This window comes from Propithecus coquereli, unplaced genomic scaffold (genome assembly GCF_000956105.1).
Source record: "Propithecus coquereli isolate 6110/MARCELLA unplaced genomic scaffold, Pcoq_1.0 Scaffold47, whole genome shotgun sequence".
Taxonomy (NCBI): domain Eukaryota; kingdom Metazoa; phylum Chordata; class Mammalia; order Primates; family Indriidae; genus Propithecus; species Propithecus coquereli.
The window spans coordinates 2,031,082-2,057,937 of record NW_012150507.1 but is presented as its reverse complement, the minus strand read 5'-3'; the positions used below and the strand labels follow the sequence as shown (position 1 = coordinate 2,057,937).

At 42.2% G+C, this 26,856-nt stretch overlaps 1 protein-coding gene across 1 annotated transcript; it reads right to left on the bottom strand.

Annotated features, from left to right (window-relative positions):
- Nucleotides 1–14,079: 14,079 nt before the first annotated feature.
- Nucleotides 14,080–25,428, bottom strand: ISL1 (ISL LIM homeobox 1). Its single transcript, XM_012655277.1, has 6 exons — nt 24,832–25,428; nt 23,795–23,984; nt 20,799–21,058; nt 18,747–19,033; nt 17,300–17,467; nt 14,080–15,326 (listed from the first exon to the last, which is right to left on the bottom strand). The coding sequence occupies exons 1-6, from the start codon at nt 24,857–24,859 to the stop codon at nt 15,210–15,212; spliced, it is 1,050 nt and encodes a 349-aa protein (XP_012510731.1). The 5' UTR covers nt 24,860–25,428; the 3' UTR covers nt 14,080–15,209.
- Nucleotides 25,429–26,856: the final 1,428 nt, after the last annotated feature.

Here is a 26,856-nt window from a genome sequence, read left to right as displayed (position 1 = left end):
CTTGCTTGCTTGTTTGTTTTTTGCTTGCTCTTAGCCCTTAATAAAGCTGTGCAGTTCTCATCCAACATTGGCAGGTCTGATATTCACTTATACTTTAATTCATGTCTAGTAAAGAAATATTTGAGTATCTCCTATGCATTGCGATGGTGCTAGGACTCCAAAACTGACAAAGGACACTTTAGAAACCTATAGACAAGTGGGGAATACAAACCTAAATAGGCAAATGCAGTCTGTGGGAGCACATTGCTAGGGTACATGATCTAGACTTCTTGAGGAACTGGCATCTGAACTAAGAAACTGAAGGATGAGATAGGATTAAGCAGATGAACAGTGTATGGGAGGAAAAAATCCCGGTAGAGGGCGAAAGAGTAAAAAGTAAAAAGAAGACAAAAACAAAACAAAACAAACATTGTACATTCCAGAAACTGAAAGTGACCCATCTAGCTGGACTTAGAGTGCAACAATAACCATAAAAACTTTGTTGTAATGAGAACACTCTCATTTTTGAAGACCAGGCAGGCTTACTTTTTCAGGAAAAAATGATTTAAGATCTCAAAAAGCAACACTTAAAACTTTTTAGATTTTCCCCGATTGCACGTCAATAGTAAAAATTGCTTTCTGAACAAGCACATCAAAATGAAGTGTTGCTATGCAAATTACTGATAGAATTAACTTATAAAACTGCTGCTTATATCCACAAATTCTGTGAGACCTTGAGCAAGTTCTCTTGATTAGGGATTACTTTTCTGCAAAAAAGGATACACCTATTTTTAGTCTATTTTCTGCTGCTGTAACAGAGTACCACAGACTGGGTAATTTATACAGAAAATAAATTTATTTGGTTCACAGTTCTTCAGGCTGGGAAGTTGAAGAGCATGGCACCAGTATCTGCTGATGGTCATGCCATGTCAGAAGGCATCACACGAAGATAGGGAGAAGGGATTGGGTCAAACCCATTCTCTTTATCGGGAGCCCACTCCCAATATAACCAGCCTACTCCCACAATAACAGCATTAATCCATTCATGAGGTCTCTGCCTTCACGACCTAATCACCTCCTAAAGGTCCCACCTCTCAACACTGTTACATGGCAATTAAGTTTCCAACATACGAAATTCGGGGGGCACATTTAAACTATAGAAACCCATATTACATGTTTGTAAATGAGAATGAGAAACAATATAAGATGTTCATCTAGCCTATGTGTCTGGAACATAGAAGATAACTATCGAATAGTAGCTATAGTAGATGAGTTTGGAAAGCCAAATGGCCATAAATCTCAATTTAGTGATAAGAGGAAGGAAGAGTCACTTTCTCATCTGCCTCTTACTTGGTCCCCAATCCTGACCGGCTGTTCAAATATCTGATTATTTTACTAATAAGAAAGTTCAACTTTGCTAATGATTCAAAAGCCTTCCTATCTTTTCCCTACTTCATATTCACTTAGGTTTGATATAAGAATATGTGTTATGGATCAACAGCTACAGGTCAGAACAGAAGATTTAACACATTCAAGGTAAGGCCTCCAGGGACAGTTAGCACATTCTTAGGCTCTACAAGAAGTGTCCCAAAAGTTCTCATTTGCTACCTCTGTCTTTTAGTCACCCATCTGACTTATGAGTGGCTTACTCTAGAGCTCATTAGTTCAATGCTAAGAGATACAGGGACTCTTGTAGAGTACCTGGCTGTCATGAATTTATCCAGGCATGTTTTTTTCTTAGATAGTTAATTGTATCATGCCTTGCAAAACCAAGTCCTGTACTTAACTCTACAACTTTTCAGAATATGTTGCTTATGTATTCTACTAGAGCAATAGAGAGTGATTTGGGATGTCACAGAAAGATAATGGGTGGTGAGGAAAAAATGATTCTAATTAACCCTCAAATATAAAAATAGATTTCTCATCATTCATTTTGAAGAAAAGTGTTTTTCTCTCTGGAATTAAATAAATTTTCTGAAAACAAATGTAATTTGGATTGTCGTGGCACTTTTTTCCTCCATATCAGCAATCAAGACTTTATCTTTGAAAAAAAGACAATTAATATCAAGTGATATCAAATTAATCCAGTTATAAGAGGTAAATTACGTTTCCACTATTAATATGCTTTGTACATGATGGGCACTTTAGAAATCGCATGGGGTGAACACAAATGATAGCTCATTCAGAAAAAAAATCAAGAGTTAGGTTATAAAATATTTCATATGTCAATTTGGATTCTACAAGGAATAGAGTAAAACATTTACAATTCTGGAGGTGCCTTCATTTTATTCCCATGTGTGATTTTAACGTAATCAAAATTAGAGTTCAGAGGGGATAAAAAGATGGAATCCCTATCATTCTGGGGGAAAATGGCATTAAAGAAATTGCCATGATTAAACATTTTAAAAACTGCTTATTTTCAAGGACACTCACTAAATTCTTTCTCTTTGTCTTGACACACTTTTCTATACTACTTATGTATTCACTTACCCATCAGATGAGCTTTTCCTTTCTATGTCCTTTACATTGACTCTCAAAATCTTCAAATAAGTCTTTTCTTTCCCTTTTCATTCCTATATTTACTAAAGACTTTAAGATTTATCCTCTTGTGTATACTCCAAAGTATTGGGTAGGGAATAATAATTACTCTTTTTAAATTATTTTGTGTGTTTGCATGTGTTACTAGATTTAACCTTTATTTCCTCCAATTAGCTTGCATTATAAGCACTCCTATAGTGGCACATGCCCTATCATTTTGCACAAAGCAAAGTAAAACTAAGAGAAACTATAAATTCTTGGTAGAATTCCAAGAGAGGCAAATTATGGCAGATAGTATTACTGGTTTTCGGTTACCATGGACCCCTTAGTGATGCGAAGCAATATGCTACCATCTGATTTTCCAGTGTTTTCAGACTAGCAACGTATCAGCTGCATGATGTGTCACAGTACAAAATATATGAGGACTTCTGTTCTTGTGACCTAACTTTCTAAGGCCCAACTGATTTTTTTAACTTAACATGATTTTTAAAACTGTTGCTTCTTTTCCAAGTCTTTTCAGCTGAATTTTTAATAGTCTGGTAATATATAGTCTAAGGAATATTACTTTCTGATGAAACACCATATATTTTAGCCTGGTGTCAACAAAACTAAGCAAATTGCTAACCTCTTAAACAGTTTTACAACATGCCAATAGGCTTTAGATTTTTGCCTAGACTCTTGTAATTATTGGATAATTACTCACTTTCTTTTGACAGCTTAGTTTTAGCCTCTGGGAGTTTAACATCTAATTGGTTTGTCTGCTTAGATTGTGGAATCTTGACTCTTCTTGAATTCAGCAAAGCCAGACAGCCAAAGGAGTTAAAAATATTTTAGGTAGTTCTGTGCTCCAAAGACCACCTAAAAAGGTTAATAGAAGTACCAGCCTCTGGTACTTCTTCAGTCATTCTTCACAATCCTGGTAACTAGACTCGGTAAATACTTTGGTTATCAGAGTAGAGCTCTATAGAATCTGTGCACTCAATAAATGTCCAATAACAATGGTGAAGAGTTAGATGAACTATATTTAAAATATTTCCCCCCTAATTCCCCTCCTAAATCTGGCTTCCATCTTTACCTCTTTATGGTATCCAATGACCTCCATTCAGCCAAGTTCAAAGGCATTTTCTCTGTCCTTATCTTCCTTGATCTTTCTGATGTATGGGGCACAGCTTTTCATACCTGCCCCTTTGAAGACTTCTGGCTTCAGTTCCCGAAACATTTCTATTGTCTTTTATTTTTCTTCATCACCACCCTGATCTCCTCACCTGTCTCACATTTGTGTCTTTCTTTTTTCTTTATACCTTTCTAGTAACTTTTCTTCCAATGTACTTATGATGAATTGCTTGTATCTTCCCGCTTTTTTTATTCTACATAGATTCTTTTGTTTTCACTAAGTTATGTAACCAAATTAACTTACAGATATCTAACACTGATCCATTTCTTTCTATACAGTCTTAGATACAAAAAAGGCATATCAAAACTCAAACATACGGTTTCAATATAGAATTCACTCTTACACATATATCTCATTTTCACTTTTTTGAGTGTTCCCCAACTCTTCAAAGGTCACCTCCTCAATGAAGGCTCTCGTGATTACTCTACCTCACTCCCTCTATCCCCTTTCTCAGCTTGATTGTTCTTCACAGCATCTATCTCTACCTTCATTATAGTATGAACTTATTTGTAAGTTCTTTGAATGTACCACAAAAATGTAAGCTCCATGAAGGCGATAACTTTTTACTTTGTTCGCTGCTGTGTAACCAGCACATTGAATAGAGCACAACACATAGTAAGCACTAAAAAAAAATCCGTATGAATTAATGAATAAGTGAATAAATGAATCATTCCTTCAGACTCTGTCATGCAGATGCAGAACCTCGGAGTCATCCTTGACTTCTTAATGCTACCTCAATGCCCTAGTCTACATTCAGTTGTATTAGGGTAAGGCTAGGCTAATGTAATAAATAGAACCCACAATAATTCAGAGACTTAAAGAAAATAAAAAGTTATTTCTCCTTTACAGTTTGAGCTGAATATTTCAAGTTGACAGGCTACTCCAATCACAGAAGTTGGTTAGGACATTAGTTATTTCTGTCATGTTGCTCCACCATACATATAGAGCACTGTCATCATCTACCTGTTTAAGCTGGACCTTTGTGGGTACCTATCGGTTGGAAGGAAAAATAGCACAAAGGAAGCACAGTTACTATCCCAAGCCCTAAGCATAGAATAATCCACCTTACTTCTATTCAGATTCCATTGGTAAGGATGTAGTCATGTGGCCCAGGCAACTGCAAGGGAGCCTGGGATATGCAGCCTTCCCATATGCTTATGAAGAAGGGGAAAACAAATTCTGATGCACAGTTACCAGACTCCCCACACCAGTTAATTTCTCAGAATATTTTTCAGACCAATCCTTTCCTTTCTCTTCATGCCAACTGTAAAAAGCTCCATCGCCTGCCTGAATCACTGTGATCTTTGACTTATTATTTTCTCAGCCTTCAGTCTTTCATCTTACCAGCCTATCTCATTCCAAAAAACAAATGGCATTTCTAAATTACGACTTCCACTTTTAATTCCTAGTCTCAAAGTATGGTGGCTAGCAATTCCCACTATGTCAAGTTCAGATTACTTGGGATGGATTTCAAAGTTCCCTTCAGTGCTCATCCTCCTCTCCAACTTCACAAGGTTAGATAAAGAAGTCCAGCACATTTTACATACACTAGTTGACATGCATCTGTCTTTCTCTCCCAGACTTTCTTACAATGGAGACTTAAATTTTCAGTTACATAGCATGACAATGTTTTTTTTTTCTTCATGGCCCTGGATATAAAGGGCTTTCAGATCAGGGTTTGATGATGGGATCGAAAAGTCACAAGATAAAACTGCAACCGGGACTTGACTTAAAAACAACCCTATACCACTAGAGCATTAATATAAGCAATTAAATTTCCTCGAACAATAGTGTCTCTATAATCCTTTTGTAAAAGACAATTTTTAAGGTAGTGATTCTCAATTATGTGTTCTGGGGAACCCTGAAGGGATGTCCCTGACACCTTTTCAGAGGGGCTGTGAGGTCAAAACTCTTTTCAGAATAATGCTGAGACATTATTTGCATTGTTACTTTGATTCTTTCAGAAGTGGACATGGAGTTTCAGAGACTATATGGCATGTGCCATATAGTTCCAATTGCCACACATCGAAAGAGGAAACAGATATGATAATTCAGCTGCCTTCTATTGAGCCAGACATGAATAAGAGCTGCAAAAAGAGAAGACAATTCTACATTTCTCACTAATTTTTGTTTTGTAAACTATAGTTCTTTTTATTAAAAAGGTATTTATATTAACACATAATGTGTTATTTTAAAGGAATTAATTAATATTTTTAAATTCTCCTTTTAAATTTATCATACAGTAAATAGTCATAGCTACAACACCTATAAACTAAAGTTTTTTGAGGTCCTTGATAATTTCTAGAAGTGTAAAGCAGTTTTGAAATCAAAAAGTTTGAGAGCCACTGCTTTAAGGAGATAATTATAGCTTTGCTACAGTTTATGACACCCCTCCCTATACCCTTCAGCTTCTCCCCTTCCTAGAAGTAAGAATGGACATCAATGAAAATGTCCATAAAATAATTCCTATTCTCTGATCTAATATAAACTTCACTGAAGTCACCAAGACTTCACTGAAGTATTGCTTGTTTGATGTGTTGCTATTACACATATGAAGGAAAGACAAGGGAACTGAGCGTTGTGCTGAGAAATAGGTACAGAAGTCATTAGGAAAACAGGCTTTAGCAACTCTGATGCATAACTGATGACTATAAAGTGCTTTACAAATAGAAAGTGTTATGTCACTGCAGAAACAACCACTATGCACCTCTTGCTCTAGAAAACTGACTCCTTTCTTGATATTCCCTATAACAAAGACTTAAAATATTCATTGTCTAGTGATTTTGGAAGATTTTTACTCAAATAACCAAAGCAACATTCAAGATGAACAACATTCATCATTTCTACTCTCGGACCATCACTCAATTCTGTATGCTACAGATTCTAGTGAAATACCAGCCACTTAACTTTGCCCTAGAGAAAACTTGATGCCACAGCCAAAGTCTGCCACAATCACATTACGAATGCCCACATTTATCCACAAGACTGATTTCATATAGTTTGTCAACACGACAAAATGAAAACATATGAACAAAGCATCACTCAAATTCCAGTAAATAATTCAATAGAAATGACTTCTGTATGGTAAGTAAGCAGTATATACCAGCTTTGGTTCTAGATCTCGGTGGCAGAGACGTTATACCATCTTCCTGGCAGTAATATTTCTGAAATATTGGTAACTAAGGATTACTCCTAAAATTCTAAAATGGGGGGAAATATTTTCAGGCTTTTTCTTTTTGGTCCTTCTATAATGCATTTGTCTTTAAAATCAATTCTAACCCAACCATTTCATGTGCTTATTTTCATTTGTGAGACTAACATATTCTCAGGGCCCAGATGTGATCAAAATTACTTCTTAGGTTGTTTTAGCCCTAGCATACTCACTATAAAGACATTGCTAGTTGAAATATCTCCCAGTCCTTTTTTGCACATAACAGACAAGGACATTTTCCATTAACATTAATGAGACTTATGAGTCCATCCTCAAGGGATAACAGAACTGAAAAGTGAGATTTTATTGGCAATATACCATCCTACATCCAAGTGTTCAACTTCTGGTAAATAGGTAGAAATTGGCCCATGTATAAAATATAAGGAAGACTAGTGCCTTTGAAGTTGTAAAGTCTTAAAACATGAAATATACTTTTATACAAAAACCAAATTCTAAATAGCAATTGCCAAAATATTTCTATATATTACTGAGGAAAGTAAATGAATGACTTCAGAATTTACTAAAGTTTCATTCTCTAGAAACTGTTAATCCCTATTTTCTACATCTAATCTTTTTAGACATCAGCCCTCCAATGTTAGTGGAAGTAAGTTATTGTATTTTTAAATAAAGTCTCTCATTTTGTTTTGTGAATTAAATACAAAACGTTATTTAGGGTGTCAGGCTATTTTTATTTCAATATTTCTTTTTGGGAACTGATCTCCCATAATAAAAACTCTTGGGCTACTAAAATAAAATTTTAAAGAATCATCAGTTATGCCTTCAGAGTTTAAAATGAGATTTTCACTACTTAGACTCATAAGTATTTTTCCCTTAATAGTTAAAATACACTGTTTCAAAGTATATATGTTCTTTTTACAAATCTAACTCATTTTTTTCTATTTTCTCCTAATCCTCCCAAAAATCAGGTATAGATTTTCTTTTGCTTAATCAATTTTTAAAATTAAACCTTTGTTTATAAGAAAATGACAAATTAATAGTAGTTCCAGTGAATAACTATTGAAAATTTTAAGACAAAACATGTTTTACCTAGGTATGGATAATTTTTTTTTAATGAAGGAAAAGAAAACTTATTTAAAACTAATTAAGCATATAAGTAATTTAAATGATCAAAATAACTGCAGAATAGAACCTGTACAAGTAACATTTTGGAAATCATCTCTTTACTGTTCATTGAATGAGTTTGCTGTTTTATAATACAGAACTCTGAGAAAATAGATAAAACATTTTGAAGAAATGTTCATTAGAAAGCTATTAGGAAAAAGTAAAATCTTTCATAGCCCTCAAAAGTTAATTCCCACCATGTTTTACTTTATCATATTCAGTGGCCTGTCTAGTATTATCTCTACATACCTGCTAACTTTCACAAGTTTCAAACAACACATTGTATTTGTGACAAGTCAAAATAAACAGCAACCTTTACCCATGAGAAAAAGAAAAGTCAGTGCTTAAGTTACCGTTACGGATTATTTTCTGGAGAAAGAAAAATTTTTAAAAATCTACAGAAATCCTTTGATTTCATAAAATTTGGATTTCGCTTTGTTTTGTCTTTTTTTTTCCCCCTCCACGGTGACGGTTGTGAGCAGAGAACAGGCAGGGAAAAGCCTGAAGGTGTGCATTTTCAGTGTCACCAAAGGTGGGAGATGGTGGTGTTTGTATTAACACCGTGTTAAACACATAACCAAATTACTCTCACCTACATTTATGGTTAATTTTCAAACAGAGGCAGTATTATCCATTCCATGCCAAACACACACACACACACACACACACACACACACAATATTTGCAATCTAGAATAGTGAGTAAGAGGATGTAATTAGAAACCTCCACCCTCTTTTATTGAAACAAGAAAAAGAAAATCCCATAAGGAAGCACCAAAATTATAATTAACTTAATCTCACTCAATTAATTTGAAATTTGAGCCATAAAATCCTTGATTATAAATCCCCATGTTTGGCTATTTGTTACTCCAAAAAGGCCACTGCAAGATCTGTCCCAATGGTCCCCTTGCTCCCAAGTGGATAGCGGTGCCAGACGATGGTGCAAGCCAACAAGGGAAGATCAAGGTTTCCATGGTTTGCCCAGTGAAGTGGTAAAAAGCACTGGAAAAGGCACGCCACTTGTTTACGTTCGCGGGGTAAAAGGGCGCTTGTTCGCGCAGGGACACCCTGTACAAGATGGTGACGCATCTTCCTCGGTACATTCGGGGAAGAAAACGTACCTTATTACTGAACTAAATGTTTTTATTGATCGCCCTTGAGTCAGAGCCTACTGACCCCGCAGACCATAAATGGCTTTAGCGCAGAACTGTCATTTCCAGGCAGAAAGAGCAGATACTGGATTAGTTCAAAACACCTCGCCTAAGCTTTTTCCTACTGTCTCTCCATCCCTCCGCCTCCGGGGCTCATGAGCAAGAAGAGGGCAGCGGTTGGCTTTCGCGAAGGCCCTCTCCAGGGCCGAAGGGGGCAGGGACAGGAGTGGTGCGCGCTCACGGGCGCGGTGGCGGAGCGGACGGCGCGGCGCTGCCCGGCGTGGGGACCGGAATGGCCGGGCGCTGGTGCACGCCCCCACCCAGCGTCTGTGGCCGCAACGCGGCCGGGTCGCGAGGCCCAGAAGACAAATGAATGTTTTGCAGCATTCTCCATTAAACAATAAAGCGAGCTGTAAAGCCTCAGGTGCTGTGTTTGTTGTGCCGTCTGCGCCGTGCGGTGGCTCCGGCCCGGGCGAGCCGAGCGCAGTGGGCCGGGGAGCGCCTCTTCGGCTGATCCCAGGGAAAGATAAGGAGCCGCCGAGCCACCAGCTCTGTCTAGACTCGCGACCTCACAAGTCAAGCGCCTTGTTTGGATTAGCCCTCCAGATCTGCCAACCTGATCAACTCCTGAAGGAGAAGGGCCCAGAAACATCCTTTTTTCCTCTCCCGGACCACGGCAATTGTCCCTTTTTTAAGGGATCAAGGGCTGACTTGCCCGCGGGAGTGGCGGGGCTGGTTAGACCAGTGTCCGGGTCCCCCATTGCCGGCACCACCACCCCAATCCTAGTGCAGAAAGGCGCTGCCCTGCTCGCTGGACATGGGAAACGCACCCGGCGGAAGACTCACTAGGACGACCCCCAAAATAAGTAGCTGCCTCAGTCACATCCACAAATAACATCACTCCAAAAGGAACACGAACTTTTGATGAATGAAAGAGGATCCTAGGCAAGGAATAAGCAGCTCTGAGGCTAAGTGGAATGTTCCATATGGCTCTCATAAAGGGCTGGTCAATGTGCCTTTCCTGCCCACCTGGCGAAAAGCAATCTTACCCCATGTATTTCTTCCAAACCTAGAGATTCCCTAAAATATTATTTTCTTTTTAGAACGCTTTGTTTATGAATATTGAGTGCTTTTGCAGAGGACTAATTAAGCAGAAAGATTTGCAAAATACATTTTGAAAAACAGAATCAAAAAGTCTTAAGTGCAATTCCGGGATGAGACTGGCCTCCTCAAGGCACAGAAACTGGCTGCTCGGAACCAACAGCTTAAGCACCATAAAAATTAAAGGATGAGATAGTAACAATGCTCACAGCAAACACTCAGCAGCCTTCCCTGCCGCCCCTCCCCCTCCTTTGCTCCCTGTGAACCAACTTCTCTGTCTACACTTCAGAAGTCTCCGGGAGGCGTGGAGAGATCCTCCATCACGGCTTGGGACATTGTAAGCTGTGAAGTTTATGTTTGTGGCGCCTGGACTCAAATAGCCGTTCAGTGGCTTGCTCCGTTATCAAGAAAACAACAATCAGAAAAGATCAGTAAACAGAATTGGCTGCCAGAGCCCTGAATTAAGTACTTGCATTTTAGTTTAAAAACACTCACTCACACTGTACAAGTTACTTTTTATTTTAAATAGTTAACAAGCAGTAAAGGTTTGGGGCCATTTTTTTTTTTTTGTAAAGTAACACTGTTTAAGCCACAAAAATAATCCCTTCTCTTTTTCTTCCAGCGCCCCCAAAGAAAACTTGACTTGCCTTGTTGTGACGTAATCTTTAATTGTTGATTAGCCCAGAGGAAGTAAATAGTCCTTAATGAATAGAAGCCAAGCATAATTTGGATTATAAATGTCCTTTATAAAAGTTGACTAAACTGAACTTTACAAATAAGAAAATAAGTACTTTCTGCTTAGTTTACTTGTATTAGGGATGAGATTAAAAATCCAAAGTGCCATCCAAATTTAGCTCTTCTGAGGGTTTGGTCTGGGATTTTCATCTTTTTAACTTATGTTTTAAGAAAAAGGAAAAGGTTAAGTAAATCCACATGGGATTTACAACAGTTATATTTCACTGAGATCGATCCTGTGGCTTAAAATTCAAGGTGCTAGGAAAATACAAATTATTTCTAAGGTAACTTGAAAGCACATTGTCTTTTTGGCTAGCAGTCAAAGGATGAGATAGACCAGAAAGGAGGTTAACAGGATGAGTTTAACAAGTTGATCAGGGTGAATAGCAGCAGAACATCCCAAAGTCATCTTTAATCTCAAACTCCAAAAAAAGTTGTTAATGGTCAAGTGGGTACACACAAACCCACGAATCACAAATAATCAAAAACAGTATTTCAATGGGAAAAAGTCCTTAAATATAATTCTAACTTAAAAAGGACTTTTTTTGGTGGTAAGAAAAACCAGGTCCTTTTGATGAAAGGAAAAAAGATTGAGAAGATTGAGAAGAAGATGTTGCTCTGAAACTATAAGGAGGGAAAGCCCTTGTTTTCAAGACTGTAGATAGTAATACGAATTCCCTGATTTAAGGGGAGTGTCCTAGATGTTTTTAGTTGCATTAAATTTTAGCTTGCAGAAGCTAGAGGAAATGAGTCATAATGTCCAGAAGGAAGAATTCAAAGTAATAAGGGAGGGATGATCAAAGATAATAACAAACAGGAGGAATTTCATTAGAAGAGCAGAGCGCAAAACTTGGTTTCCAGAGGTGTGCAGAAAAAAGGAGAGTATGTGCAAGAGATGATTTGTAAACAAGAAGACATTTTGGCTACACATTTTAGAGCGCATGCAGAGGACTCTAGAAAGGGAAGACACACCTTTCATATTAATAATACAAGAACTAGAATGTTATCGACCCATCAATCCATTCTCAGCCATCAGGCAACGAATATCTTGACTCTAGCAAGTGAAACCAAATCATTTATCATCCCCCTCTCTGAATTACTGTGCTTAAATTCAAGCTGTGGACTTCAGAATAGATGGACATCTATATATGTAAAACATCACCTTTCCCACCTTACCCAAACATACACATACCCTTAATCTTAGAAATCAATGCCAGGAGGAAAAGGCATCACAAAGATGTGTGCCTCACTTAAGTCCCTCCGTTGCATTCAAATCCTAAATAAAGTTTTTTCCATCTGTAAGTCCTAATGGTCTCCAAAAGGTCCACCAGAAGCTATGGCTGGGGAAGGGGGTTCAATGGTTTCCACATAGGGCTTGGGTGATGAGTAGCTTTTGCAGGCATGACATTAATATTCGTGTTGGACCTGCTATCCTTGCACATGCTTATTAGTTACCCATTCCGGCTATGATGGTGAGGAAAAAGGAAACGTGCAAAGGCAGACCAGCAGAAACGGTGAATGGGACGCTAAAAGAGTCAAGTCCGTTGGCAGGGGATTAGAGGAGGGAGACAAAAGAAGGGGTGGGGGGAGCCTTTCCCGGAGAAGATCCGTGTGAGATAAGACATAACTCTTATTTTTCTCAACAGAGGACTACAAGCCATTATTACCGCCGGCCAAATTATTACCCCTCTGTCAAGAATTAGACACAACAATCAAAGTAATCAACGGGCATGTCTAATGCACTGTAACGTTTTCAATGCAAAGTTTGTTTTCTCTCTGCCCCCACGTTGGAGCCTGTAATTAACCCGTTATGTAGAACGATACCAAACAAAAGCCTAATTGAGGCTGGCTTCCCGACTTGCGCAGGTTTGGAGAGGGTGAAAGCGACTTGAGAGCCAGGGGGCCACGAGTCTCGCCGGGTCTCCAGCCCGGCCTCCGCCCTGCTCCCCGTCAGGGGCCCGAACGGGTAACTCGCCACACGACACACGATTAGGGTACATTAGTTTTCGTATTTATTAAGAGTTGTCAGATATTGAAAACGGCATTACACTCGCGCTTACAAAATGAATCCAGTTTCCAGAGAGTCAAAGTATCATCCTGGGGTGGGGACGGAGGAGGGAGCAGAGGAAACAGGGTGGAGCCCCAAATCTTAACTCTACGCCAGCAAACTAAGAGGCTCGGAGAAGTCCGATTTCGGGCAGTGCCATTTATTTATCCCTGGGTTCTGGCTCTCGCAATTGAACTATTGCTAAATGCCAAGGGGGTGGGGAGTCCGTCCTCGAGAGCGGAGCACGCCCACGCAACTCTGATCGCCGGTGGGGCCTGCAAAGCGCACGACCGGTCCCCCACCGCTTATAAAAGGCGGTTCCTCAACAGAACATATGCCCTGTTTCTGCTCTTAGCCAGTCATCCTTTCCGAGGTTGGACTTGAGGACGGGGTGACGGGGAGGCGGGGGTGAGGAAAAGAGGCAAGAAAATGCATACACTGACTAGTCTGGGAATTGTTGGGAAAACTCTCTCTCCAAGCCTGTTCCTTCTGCGCAAATAAAACAGCATTTCTCAATCGGCTGACAGCCGCCACCTAAATAACGGTCATACCTCACTGGCTAGGCAGAAAGCCTCTCTTTGAGCAAGAGCTTATAATTGAAATAGGGGTCATTTCAACAATCTCTAGCAGTAGACTTTGGTATAAAGCACTTATTCTAAGAAAATAAAATAGTGACTCCGAATCAAAAACCATTTCAAGCAGGACCCTCTTTCTATTTGGGGTGGGTGGATGAGTGGGGCAGGGCAAGAAAGAGACTGGAGAAAGGAAAGGGAAAAGACAGAGAACAGCATCTCATTTTCATAAAACCAGTAGTAACATTATCACAGCTGAGAGCTAAGGGCTTCCAACCAACTTTGATCCAACTATTCAAATCCGAACTTGCAAACTTGACCTTAACTACTTGCAATACAATATCACACCTACTGTATGTCAGTTTACCCCAATTCACATGCAATCCTTAATTCCAGACATTTTAACAGCTTGCTTGTAAACATATAAAAGAGGGACCCTGGATCATTGTGTTTATTTATTTATCTATGCCAAACGTTTATTAGTGAAATAGTCCTGCAGATATAATTCTACATATGGCGCTTTGATTTCACATAATATTTAAGAAAAAAAGACAAACACATAGAATTAGACATATAATTCAAAGACCACGGTACAACCTTTGTCTTTTTACTTCAGCAAACAAAAAATAATGTCAAATGACAAGAAAAGTGGCAAGTCTTCCGACAATAAATAATAAATTACTTTATAATTTTTGCAATGCAAGAGCAAACAAAAAAAATTTCCTTTTTTTCCTTTTTATTTCCAGAGAGAGGGAAAACAGTCATTTTAACCAATAACTATACACATCTTTGGGGGAAAAGTTCTTGGACAGACACAAGTCAAACACAATCCCGAGACGCTTGTGGCAAAATAGAGGTAACCTTGTTGCAATGCTTTATAAGTTGGTTTTCAAATCTGAATTCAAAAACCTTTAAAGTCGCTTCAGACTTCTTGATAGAGGATGGATCTCAAAAAAAAAGAGGAGGGAGGGGCAAAAGTAAAAAAGAAACCAGCTACAGGACATGCTAAGAGACCCAGGATTTCAATTAACCCCTTGTTAAAGTCAACTAAAAACATCGCAAACCAATGCAGCTCCACCTTCCTGAAAGGACTCTTTCAGCCAAAGAGGCCAGTCTCTCTTCCTGCTCTTTTGCTGGAGCTCCTGTTTGGCAAGGCAATGACCAATATAGAAACAGCACCATTCAGATTAGGATGGACTAGAAAAATTCCTATTTCTGCTTTTCTCTAGATGTGCAGTGAAATGAAAATGCTTTTTTTGAGATCCTTGAATATAAATCCTCTACGTTTTAAAAATGTCTTTTTCTTTTTTTTCAGTACTTCTAAGGTCATTGAATAGCATATATTGGGTTTTGGGTTTTTGTTTGTTGTTTGTTTTAATTCTAGTAAAATCCCATGATTGTCTTCACAGTGTTGCTACCATATCACCTTGTCATTAAAACAGACTTCGTGCATTTCATGGAGCATTCATTTCTTGATTCAGTTTTCATTGACTGGGTCGTTAAATACTTTTGTTTTGAAGTTCAACATTATAATTTCCCACTTTCTCCAACAGGGAAAAAAAATACAGAATGAATGTTCCTCATGCCTCAATAGGACTGGCTACCATGCTGTTAGGTGTATCTGGGAGTTGAGAGGACATCGATGCTACTTCACTGCCAGTAGAATTAGAGCCTGGTCCTCCTTCTGAAAAATTGACCTGCATAGAAGATTGAGAAATGAATAAAGGAGGCTGTAATCGTATTCACACAAAGACTATAAAGTCATCATACTGTGTATGTATGTACAAGTGATCGTGTAGATGGCTATGTAAAGATATCCACGTACATAAATGAATTTTAACAGGCTTAAAGAAAGCCTGTGAGGAGCGTAACTTGAGAAGAAATCCTCTCACTTTCCCATCTTCCAAAAGATTTCTGTTTTAACTCAAACTGAATTCCCAACATTATGTTGCCTTAAATTATTTAAGAACAAATGTGTTTCCCACTGTAAAATGGCATCACAACTCTACCATGCATTCTGAAAATAAAATTATCCTGCTGGCTACATGTTGCCCTGGGAGTAGGTGAGTTCTTAGTCTCTAGGCATCAAAACCTCTCTTCTTTGAGTTGGAAAATCCATAATACGGGATCAGATTCTGTGATGAGACTGAGCGGAGGCTCCACAGAACAATGATTAACTCCTCAGGACTCACAGCCTGGGCTTTTCTCCTTGTTGCTGGTCCTGCTGCCTCTTGCTCCCTCCACCCCCACCCAATCAGGCTCTTCCTTCTAAGATGAGACCCCAACTATTAAAACAGCATCATCACATTATAAATATCTAGCTCCTTCTTTTAACCCTAAAAGCATGGCACTGCTGTTGTAAACCTTCTCTAACCATGCCAACCCATGCCTCAGCTTCCTCTCCACTGCTCTCATCTGACACTAAAGTTTCAGAAGATGCAAATAGTTGGCTACACCGAACCCTCCCCCTACCTTCCTTCTATGATTCAGGTTTTGCTCAAATAGTTAATCAGATTAAGGATTTTAAAATAGGTTCTTTTTCCTAGTTCCCATGTCTACCTTCCTTTCTTCTACCCTATGGAACTTTCCCATTGTCAGGTCAAGGAATTTCTCGAATTTGCCTATCCTCTAGACTGGCCCACTTACCACTACAGACACAAGCCTGGGGCCAAGCCCTTTAAACCACTTGCCTCTGGCCAATTACCTAACTATTGACACTGAGAAAGCAAATGCCCTCCAGGTAAAATGTGAGGGTAAAAAGCTAACTTCAACTAAAGCCTTATTTCCAAAGGAAGGAAAAAGTTTTTAGGATAGATCTTCATGTTTTATAAAACAGGATTCTAAGGAGCTAAATACTGTTTAAGAAAAAAAAAATCCTATTTGTACCTATACCATATTACAAAGGACATATATTTAATAGTTTTATTTATCAAGACTCCTTAAGGTTTTCATAGGCAAAAGGTGAATTAATTTTCTTTTCTCTGTATGTGTAAAATGTTAATGCTAAACCAGATTTTCACAGGTTAAATAAACACTGTAACTCTGATTCGTAGAGTTCATGTTCTTTTTGCTATACATGCTGTACACTATGTGACTATATGACATTTGAACTCTTAAAATAGTCCCAGAAAGGGATATAGTACCAAAAAGTATCAATAATCTATTTAAATAATCTCTTTATTGATCTATTTGAAAACTGTACCCGGATAGGTACCTGCTGCTTATTGATAACAACAATTGATTATATATTACAATCACCTTGATGTGGGTCCTTAACTATCCCATTTTCTAGATGCTCCGGACGGAGTAGACTTACTAATTGCTGACTGCAATGCCAAGGTGATCTTTGAAGTCCCTACCAACTCTCAAAGTCCAAGTTGCATGATTTTGCAACCCTGTACATCTTCCCACTAGTTAGTCAGGCACCTTGAAATTGATCCTTCAAAGCAGGCCTGATTGATAGAAAATTTAATTTATATGGTCAAATTATGCATTCTCATTTTTAAAAAGGCCAGCAAGAGGTTTGTTTTCCTTGCATTTGCTTCTCTTCTCTTCACCAACTTGGTTTCTCCCCAACTCTTCTCCCTGAATCTTTCAGTGTGTGACAGTTACACCAGAATCCCCTTTCTGTTGGCAATTCAGCCTCCTCTGTCTGGGAGCTGACACTTACCAGTTGCTGAAAAGCAGGCTGATCTATGTCACTTTGCAAGGCGAAGTCGCTCAGTACTTTCCAAGGTGGCTGGTAACTTTGTACCTCAACTGGGTTAGCCTGTAAGCCACCGTCGTGTCTCTCTGGACTGGCAGCCACCATGGGAGTTCCTGTCATCCCCTGGATATTCTGTGAATAGCCCCCCCAAACCCAACATGTTAATGAGCAAACTCCCTCCCTCCATTGTCTGCACAGGCTAAACAAATATACCCCAGTAGGTATTATCTTATCTATATAGTGGCCTTTATTGACTCAGTTAATCTGCTGCACCCTTGGATATTAGCTAGAGTTCAGTTTTGTTCTGCTGTGTTTTGATTTTCTGCTTCTGCAGGCTGGACTATTAGGTGTGCTTGGACCTTATTAAACCAAATTCTACTATGACTTTCTTTTTCCCTTTTACTTTCACAACTCATCCCCAATCCTCCCATCTGCCTTCTCAGGCCATAGCCTCCCAGAAGTCCAAAGCAGAGGCAGGCTGGGCCTCCCTTCGGCCTATAGCCATGGTGGTTTTCTGGACAGTTTCAGTTACAGATTTTTTTAAAGCAGTTCCCCAAGAGCCAGCCCCCACCCCCAAGCGTTTGGGTCTGGCTGCTATTGCGCTATTATGCACTAACCAACTTAGAAAGTTCCCGGGCCCAGTCTTGGCCAGCCTGCCAAGTTTAATGACAGCAGGTTTTATGGCATTTAAAAATAGGGCCGAAGCAGTAAAAAGAAAAAGGAAAAAAAAAAAAAACAAAACTCCTTAGCTTAAGTTAACCGGGAGGCCTGTAGGGCGGGTGCCATGGGCCTGTGATAATAGTGTGAGAGGCCTGACGCCTCTGTGGAGGCTTTGGTTTGACGTGCGCTGCCTTGTGGATTCAGGTCACCTTGGGGGATCTCACCACCCCTGAGGCGCAGCAGAAGGACTCACCCAGTGGTGAGGTGAACCCAGGAGTCTGCAGGGGGACCTGCCCACCGCAGAACCCATGGATCTAGATAGGAACCCAAGCTGTTGTCCCTCCCTCCTCTTCAGTATGGGAGGAACTGACTACCTGAACTTTGGCAACACGGGGCCAGCTCTCCGAAAAGGGGGCAACAGCGTCCTTCCGGTGGGATGCGCTGGCTAGGTTGAAGGGCTCGAGCCCACCCACAGAGCTCTGGGACTTGGCGGTTGCTCCCTCTGCTCTAGCCTGTCTAACCTGTCCCGTCCCTGACTGGCTCCCCGCTCCAAGTTGCCTCTTTCGGGGCCATGTGTGAGGGTGAGGGTGGGGGTGGGGGTGCGGGTAGGGGTGAAGGGCTGTCGCGTCCTGGCTCTTGCTGGCGAGCAGGATCGAAAAACCGCACATCGGCCAGACTGGGCACCAGGAACGCATCTCGAACGCCTTCCCTTTCACCCTCGCGTCCCCTGCCCGGCCCCAGGGCCACTCACAGTTTTGTCATTGGGCTGCTGCTGCTGGAGCTGCTTCATCATGATGCTTCGCTTCTTGTCCTTGCACCGCTTGTTCTGAAACCAGACTCGGATCACTCGAGGGCTGAGGCCGGTCATCTCCACCAGTTGCTCCTTCATGAGCGCATCGGGCCGGGGGTTGGCGGCGTAGCAGGTCCGCAAGGTGTGCAGCTGCTTCTCGTTCAGCACAGTTCGCACGCGCGTGGTCTTCTCGGGCTGCTTGTGGACGTGGGGCCGCAGGGCCGGCTGCCGGGCGGAGATGGGCTCGGCTGCGGGGCAAGGGGCACCGTGAGCGCGGGCCGGGCTTGCCCGCCCGCGCCGCTCCCGGACAATGGCTGGCGCTTTGCAGCCTCAACACACAAAGCAGGGGCGGCAGGGGTGCGGGTGAAGAGGGCGAAAGGAAAAATAAAATCTTGCTCTCTGATCTGTAGAGGTCAATACTGAGTAATCCCGGCACGGAACGCAGCCCCCGCCCCTGCTCATGTCAACAGAGCGTTAGCCAAGGGGAACATGTCTCAGGGTCTGTCTCCCTATTAGCGGCAGCGGCAACATTTTTCAGCATTGTTATTCCTCTTTTCTCGCCTTTCCCTGTACCCAGACTGGGCCCAGGTTACACTGAGTAGCCCCCACCTCCAGGCAAAGGCCACAGAGGCTACCAGGGAACGCAGAACACCGTCGTGACAGCCAGGGACACCACGCGAGCCGGGACCTCTGCAAGGGTAAGGCCGAGGAGAATTCTGCCAGAAAGCCTTGAACTTCGGTGGGAGAGGATAATCATGTCAAGGTGCTAAAGAAATTCTATTTCTGCCATTTCTCCATTCCCCAGTCTTTCTTAGCGCTAAATCTACACGGATGTTCCTGAGAAGGGCTGACCCTAAGCAAAGGAAAACTGAAACTCCGTTGAGCTGCCTAGGCTCAAGATACACAAGGGCTGAGAAATGTCCCCCACCTCCCTCGCAATATTTCGATTTCCTCTGTGTTTCCCTACAAGCAGGGCGCACGCTGCACTTAACCGGAGTTGCCACCCTGGCTTTGCCCCTGTGCAAGCTAGTCACAAATCCCCCAGAACAGAAGGTGTGGGGGTGGGGGTGGGGAGCTGTAGTTTCCTCGCCTCCAGTGTTTAGTGTGAATTGATACTTTAACTGCAGGGGGGTAGATCTATTCATGACAGAAAGGCAGGTTTAGAAACACTGCCTGCCTTCTTACCCAGAGTTTTGGTCCTGGCCAACCTTGCTGTTTCCACTCCCCTTCCTGGGGAGTAGGCCCCTCTGATCTGTATAGTACAAAACCAGCACCTTCCATGATCCCCTAGGGTGAGGTCAACACCTATGGGGTCAATTTAGAGCTACAAAGACAGGCTTGAAGATGAAATTCTCACCAAATCACATAGAATGAATGGTTTAAAGAGGCAGGCTCCCTTTAAAAGGCGATTACTGCAGATTAGCTTGTTGACAGTTTTAAATTACAGCTCTGTGCAATGGCCTGCAGTTATTAAGACTGTATCCTTTCAGGCCCTTTCTTTCACAAAAAAGTAAAAATTAATTTAAAAATGTTTTGGAGTGTGGTGCAATTCGCAAGGAAAAAGGATTCGGGAGGCTAAATGATTTAAGGCCACCTAAGCTTCCTTCACTGAGTCAAAGGAAGAAGCTCCAGGGACCCAGGACTCCACCCCTTTAATTAGGCAGCAGCAAGGAGAATACCTGGCCGGGAGCTTAAACTCGTGGTTTAGGGCGAAAGTGAACTGGAAGTACTGTTCGAGTGTGTGTATACAAGTGGTGTATATTCATGGGTCCCATATATGGACACACCAACGTGTAGGTGGACTCGGGAAGTCAAGGGAGACAGTGAGTGCATTGAACCTTGCTGGAAAAGAGCATAGCACAGAGCATACTGCACATAGAACACTTCGCTTAACTGCAGGCTGCTGCCACAACCGCCCCGTGGCTACCTTGGTGGTTGTGGCGGCTGGTGCACTGGCAGGGGCGCCGCTGGCTTAGTCTGGCGCCTGCCTACCCGAGCCCGGCAGAAGAGTACCTGCCATTTGCAGGGGCCGCGCCGGATGCAGCGGACTGAGCGGGTCGCCGGCGCCGAGGCTGGCCCTCTCCACCACGTCGTGGTCTGCTCGGCAGAAAAGCCCGTCCTCCCGCAGCGCGAACTCGTCCCCAGGGATGAGCTGGCGGCTGCAGGCCACACATCGGAAACACTCGATGTGGTACACCTTGGAGCGGGCACGCATCACGAAGTCGTTCTTGCTGAAGCCGATGCTGCATTTGGCGCATTTGATCCCGTACAACCTGCGCGGGGGCCGGGCCCGGAGCGGGGAGAGAAGCACAGGAAGAGGGGTCACTTCAGGCGAGCACTTTCCTGGCCCAAGATCGCCCAGCGACTCCCTGAGAAATCAGCATTTCCAAACAAAGCTGGGGACCCGAGGATAGAAATGAAACCTCTCTGTATCTTTCTCCCTCCCTCTCTCTCCACCCTCCACTTTTCCCTTTCTTTTACTCCCTTTTCCTTTCCTCTTAGTTCAGAACTCCCAACCTATATATATATAAAAAAAGTATTGATGCATCCCAAACCTGGGCCGCTGCTCTAGCGACCAGTCCCAGGGTTGACCTTGCAGATCTTAGCAGGAAGGAATCCAAAAGAACTCCAATAACCACCAGCCGCAAACTTTCGCCTCCCTATATGCCCCAATTTCTGCTGCTAGAAATAGCTCTGAAACCGTAACAAAAAGTCCTCCTTCCAAGAAAAGAAAAGAGGTAGGGGAATGGGATTGTCACTCCACTCGTTTTGCAAACACACACAAATACACAAGCAAAATAACAAAATGAAACCTCTGAGGGTTTCCAGATCCCCCTTCTGCACAAGTACATCTTAGTCTTTCTCCAACTAAAGATTTTCCCTCAGGCAACAATGTTAAAAGAAAGTTTCCTCACCATTCTTCCTTTTATTATTTTGAAAATCTGAATCTGTGTCCCCCCTCAATTTTTTTCAAGTTGTAGGTACACCTACCTCTATTTCAATTTGTTTGAGAACTATGACCAGCCTGAAAAACGGAAAGACCCACTTCTAAGGTCTGCCTTGCTACTGGCCTTTCCTTACTAGGGGACAATCCTTACAGGTTGCATCTAAGCCTCAATGCCCTGTCCCCCTCTCCATATTTCAATAATAACAGAAACTGGGCCACTGCTACAAACAGAATGAGAGAGATGAAAAGATCCACATAAAGGCAGAGGCATCCTGCTCCCCCAAGGGAAGAGCTGGAAATCTATATGGTCACTCTGTTCTGCTTTTTCAACCACAGGATTTCAAAGGATGGGACACACGCACGCACACACACATACACACATGCACACAAACAGAGTTGAGAGAGAACAGAAAGAAGGTAAAAGTGATTATAGATCCTTCTACAAATGTGTGTATCCAGAATTAGGCACATGCAGGTCTGTGTGCAATTGAGCAAAACACTATCTCCACAGGAGTAAAGACACTCCCAGAGGTGCCAAGTGGGCTCTCCCTCTCTAGAATCTTGAGTTCACACACTAATCAAGTAAACAATGAAAACAGCTCATTTGTCAGAGGTTAGAAGGTAGATTCAAAAGTTTTCCTCCCTCCGCCTACTCAATGTGAGATCTTCCATTTCATAGGGTGAAGACTTTACTTTGCCTGTGACCAAACAATTTAGAAAATCCCTCCCCCTTCCTGTACCCCACTTCCCTTACTTCCTCCCTGCTCCCTCTACCAAAGTATTAACCCCCCTACTGTTCAATTTTATCTATCAAGATTATACCGTCGGATTCATGATTTGAGAAAAAAAATGTGGGACACTAAGTGAGCAGAGAAAATTGTGAGTGCATATTAAATCCTAACTAAACTTCAATAAAAGTTCTCAAGTTCCAGAAATCTTAAGATAATCAAAAGATTATCTCAACCTCCAGAAATCAAAAGATAACTAATTACTTGTTAGTAGCCACAGAAAATTTTTAAGAAGTAATATTTTGTTATTTTTTAACATACTATTGAAGGTGATGTCCCTTCTGTTTGTTTTTAAAACTAATAAAATTTTCTTTAGAAATTCTACTGGCTTCCTAAGGCAGAAAACAAAGTTTCTTCCATATGTACACAGGGCAGAGAAAACTTGAGATTAGCAAAGCCTGATGCAGAGTAAATTGGAGATAAAACCCCCAAAACAACAAAACCAGACTCAGAAAGTTCCTATGTGGTTTTGGTCTTGTCAGTATGGGTAATTCGCTCATTTTATCAGTTACCAGATTTTAATGTGAGAAAGGAAGCTGTTCAATTATCTAAATATACCAATTGTTCGTAGGCAGATGATGGGCAATTTGATCTGCTCTGTCTAATTCATTGGCTCAGATAAGATAAGAAAGAAAAGACAGTTATATGTCACCAAAGGGTTAATATTTAAAAAGATTAAATTTCTGGCCTTTCTGCAAGGAATATTTAGGTTGGTTTTGAAATTTTCCAGTCAGGAGCTCTTACCCTAAAAGTAAAAGACCCAATATCTCTAGTTGCTCTTTCAAAGTGCATCTCTAAACATGCTTAGGTCAAACTTTTATTTCACCTATTCATTGATACCGCCAAAGAATTTGTAAGTTACAAATAAAAAAAGGACTAAAATAAATAAAACACTACACTATACAATGAAACTCAACGTCCTTTTAAAGTTTAAAAACCCAAACTTATCTGTCTTCAATTTTTTTTTTTGATTTCTTAAGGAGTAGGGTGAAAGAGGAAAATAATTTGAGCATCATAAATACTAAGAATAGTTAAATAAGCCTCAATACCGCACAATTTATGAAAACCACTGTACAGGGTTTGTTTTTTTACCCCTAAAAAGTGACATGAAGAGCATAGCTAAATTTTCTTAACACACTTACGGGTAACTTTTGCTCGCTGCACTCCACCAAGGCAAACTTCGCAGAAAGACAAAGCCACACCAAATAATAAGAAAGGAGTGGGGAGAGACAGGGAAATCTCACGAAATTAGGGAAGAAGTATAAATGGCATACCTGATATAATCTCTTTTACAGTAGGTTTTCCCATCCCTAACAAAGCACGTACAGCTCTCATCCAAATACTGATTACACTCCGCACATTTCAAACATGCCGCATGCCATTCCAAATCCGGAGAAACCCTTAGAATATACTGATCGTGAATTTGATTGCCGCAACCAACACATAGGGAAATCAGACGTTTTTCTGAAATGAAAATAAATACATGATTGACTAACCGTTTACTTCCTACAGAGATAAACACACTTTTAGTGTCGTTCTCTTATAGGGCATACTCTGGCAGGGTTCCCCCCCTTTCTTTCTTTCTCTCTCTTTTTTTTTTTTTTTTTTTGAGTATTGCACTTTGGGATGATAATTGAAGTGTGCCATCAAAACCTTGACTCGTTTTTAAAAGGAGGTGGAATATATGTAAAATGCAGATTTGAACACTGTACATTTGTACGCCTAGCGCGCAATCAAACCCGCTGATTTTGTATTTCTTCCCCCCTCCCCTCCTTTCTCTTTGCCGTAATCATTGGGAAAGATTATGGATAAGTCAAGTCAAAGAAAAGGTTTTGACTAGAATCGTTAAGTGAACGCAGGGATGTCTATATTTTCCATGAAGCACGCTCTTAAATAGCACATAGGACTGGATATTGTTAGCAAGAGCAGACATCAATACAGTTGTCACTCTTTTGCAAGTCTAATGCTAATTCACATCTCCGGGTATTGAATGTGCAGGCAGACCTTTGCAACATAATAACCTTCTCGGAGAGAGAGAGCTCAGGATTCCCGAGAAGGAAATCACCGCTTAGCACCAGAAAGCTAGGGTTTTGGAGGGCACACAGGCGAACTCAAACACAAGGTACGATCAGTTTCCCGAAGATCAGAACCGACAGCAAGCATGCAGGCGTGGCGGCAACAAGAAAAATCCACCTTTTCTCTCTCTCTAGGCAATGACTCCAACTCCGAAGAGCCCTTGGCACCCGTGCCTGAGAGAGACCCCCGCACAAGAACAGTACACCGAGCCCCACAAGGTAAAATAGCCTCTTACTTTTTGGTGGATCTCCCATGTCTCCCATATCGGTAAGAGGGAGTAATGTCCACAGTGAAATGGTGGTTGTACAGTTGGTGAACAGCCCACACAGAGGATGCTGGAGCTGTGGCTAAGTGGGAAACTGTGGCCTCTGGCGTTGCCAAGGCTGAGAGAGCCGCTGCTCCGCTGCGCCGCGCCCTCGCGGATCTGGGAGTCCAATTTAAGCCGGCGGAGTTGGCTGAGCGGAGGCGCTGCGGCGGCGGCGGACTCGGCACGGCTCGGGCACCTCTCTTCCTTATCTCTTACTCAAACTTCTCTGCTCCAACTCAGCTCCATCGCCATTGGTCTGACGCAGCGCGCGGGCGCGTCAGGCGAGCGCCGCGCCCATTGGCTACAGCGCGCGCAGCGCAGCTGTTCTGATTATCATATTTCAGCCTCGCCGCCGCCGTGCGCCACTGACCGCTTGGCGAGCCCGCGGGAGAGGATTAGGCTCCCGAGGCAACTTGCTCCGGGATCAGGCCGTTTGCTCCCGATGCTTGGGCTGCCCGGCTGCTCTGGCTTTGGCCTTCCTCTCCTCTTCCTCCTGCCCCCTCCCTCGCTCCTTCCCAGCCGCGCCGCCTGCGCCCTGGCCTCCTGTCGCGCTGCTCCTCCGCCCTGCGCTCCTGGGGTCCCCGCAGTCCGGCTGGCCGCGTTGCGCGCGGGGCTCACTTTTCCGCCGGTGGCGAGTGGCTGGTGGGTAGGTCTTCCTGTTCATGAGGTCCCTCCCGGGCTCTAGGAAAAGGTGGAACTTGGCACAGGCCGCTTAGCTCGGTTTGGTCCCATGCTGTGGCGCACAGCTCGGGCCTGGCCCGGCTTGGCTGCCCGAGAGGGTGAGTTCCCTCCAGAACTGGCTGTGCAGGACGTGCTAGGGGAAGAAGAACCGGGAATGGGATGAGTACACCCAGAGGAATTATTCGCTGACTGCTGCCCCATTACCCCGTCTGCCCCGACCTCAGATATCCAAAAACGTGAGGTGGGAGGAAAGGTGCACTTCTTGCCCTAGCGGACAATCAGGTTGGAACGCGCAGGTAAAACGAAGTTGACTCCGCGGACTGCCTCTGTCTCTTTCCGACCCGCGAGGTCTGCTTTTCAGTTTAACTCTAGAACTGAAGCTCACTAACCTGAAGCCAAAGAGCGAAATGATCTTCCAATAGTCTAAAGTTTGAATGGCGTTTATGTCCTGTCGAATTCCTCGCTCTGCTTGTCACCTGCCCTTTGTTTTTAAGCAAATGTGCCGTTATCTGTGGTGTTTTGATAATTATGAGGACAAGTTTCCATGTCTTTCTAGATAATTTTTAAAAATGCGTTCGTCTAAGGGCGCGAATAGGGAGGGGTCTATTACAGAAGAGTGATATGCTTATTTCACTTCACCGGGAGTTGATACCTAATAATTTTCTCCGGGGAAACTACCTGGAGAGAAGAATGTTGGCTGCATCTCGCGGTAACCTTTTTCAGTCATTTCTTACACGTTCCCATCATCTCTAGCAGTCTCCCAAAGGCACAGGAAGGCCACGAAGAACCCTCACATTTCCCCCAAAGCTTCTCTAGCTATTCCTTATCTAATGGGACTGCCAGTTTTATCTCTAAAAAGGCCTACAAACACAAGCCTTAGAAGGCTTAATTTCGGTGTCTTGTTGCCCGTGAGAAGCCCCGTGTGTTAGGAAACTCCTTTCTTTGTATCTTTCGTCAGATCTAACCCTTGATAAGAGCTGTGAGCCCTCGGCCGGCCTCAGTAGCTCGGTTTGAATGGCTGTCTTTCCAGATCGCAAAGAGAATCTGAGATGCATCAGTTTCCTCCTGACCTAGCTGGGGCTTCACTAAGAACCCGTTTTGTTTTGCTTTGTTTTCCTTCAAAGATTTCAAATCGGATCTCTTCCCTTCCATTTTTATTATAAATTATTTCGGAGTGTGTCAAAGCAACAAGTTGGGTAGACTTAGGTTGATAAGTTTACCAGTTTGTTTTGTTGGTTGGGTTTTTTTTTTTTTTTTTTGGTTTGTTTCTTA

Coding starts and splice junctions, on each gene's coding strand:
- ISL1 (XM_012655277.1), bottom strand. CDS start 24,859: ATGGGAGACATGGGAGATCCACCAAAAA. Junction 19,034..20,798: donor GCGGCCCCTGCAAATGGCAG/GTACTCTTCTGC, acceptor CTTGCCCCGCAG/CCGAGCCCATCTCCGCCCGG. Junction 17,468..18,746: donor AGCAGCCCAATGACAAAACT/GTGAGTGGCCCT, acceptor GGCTATTCACAG/AATATCCAGGGGATGACAGG.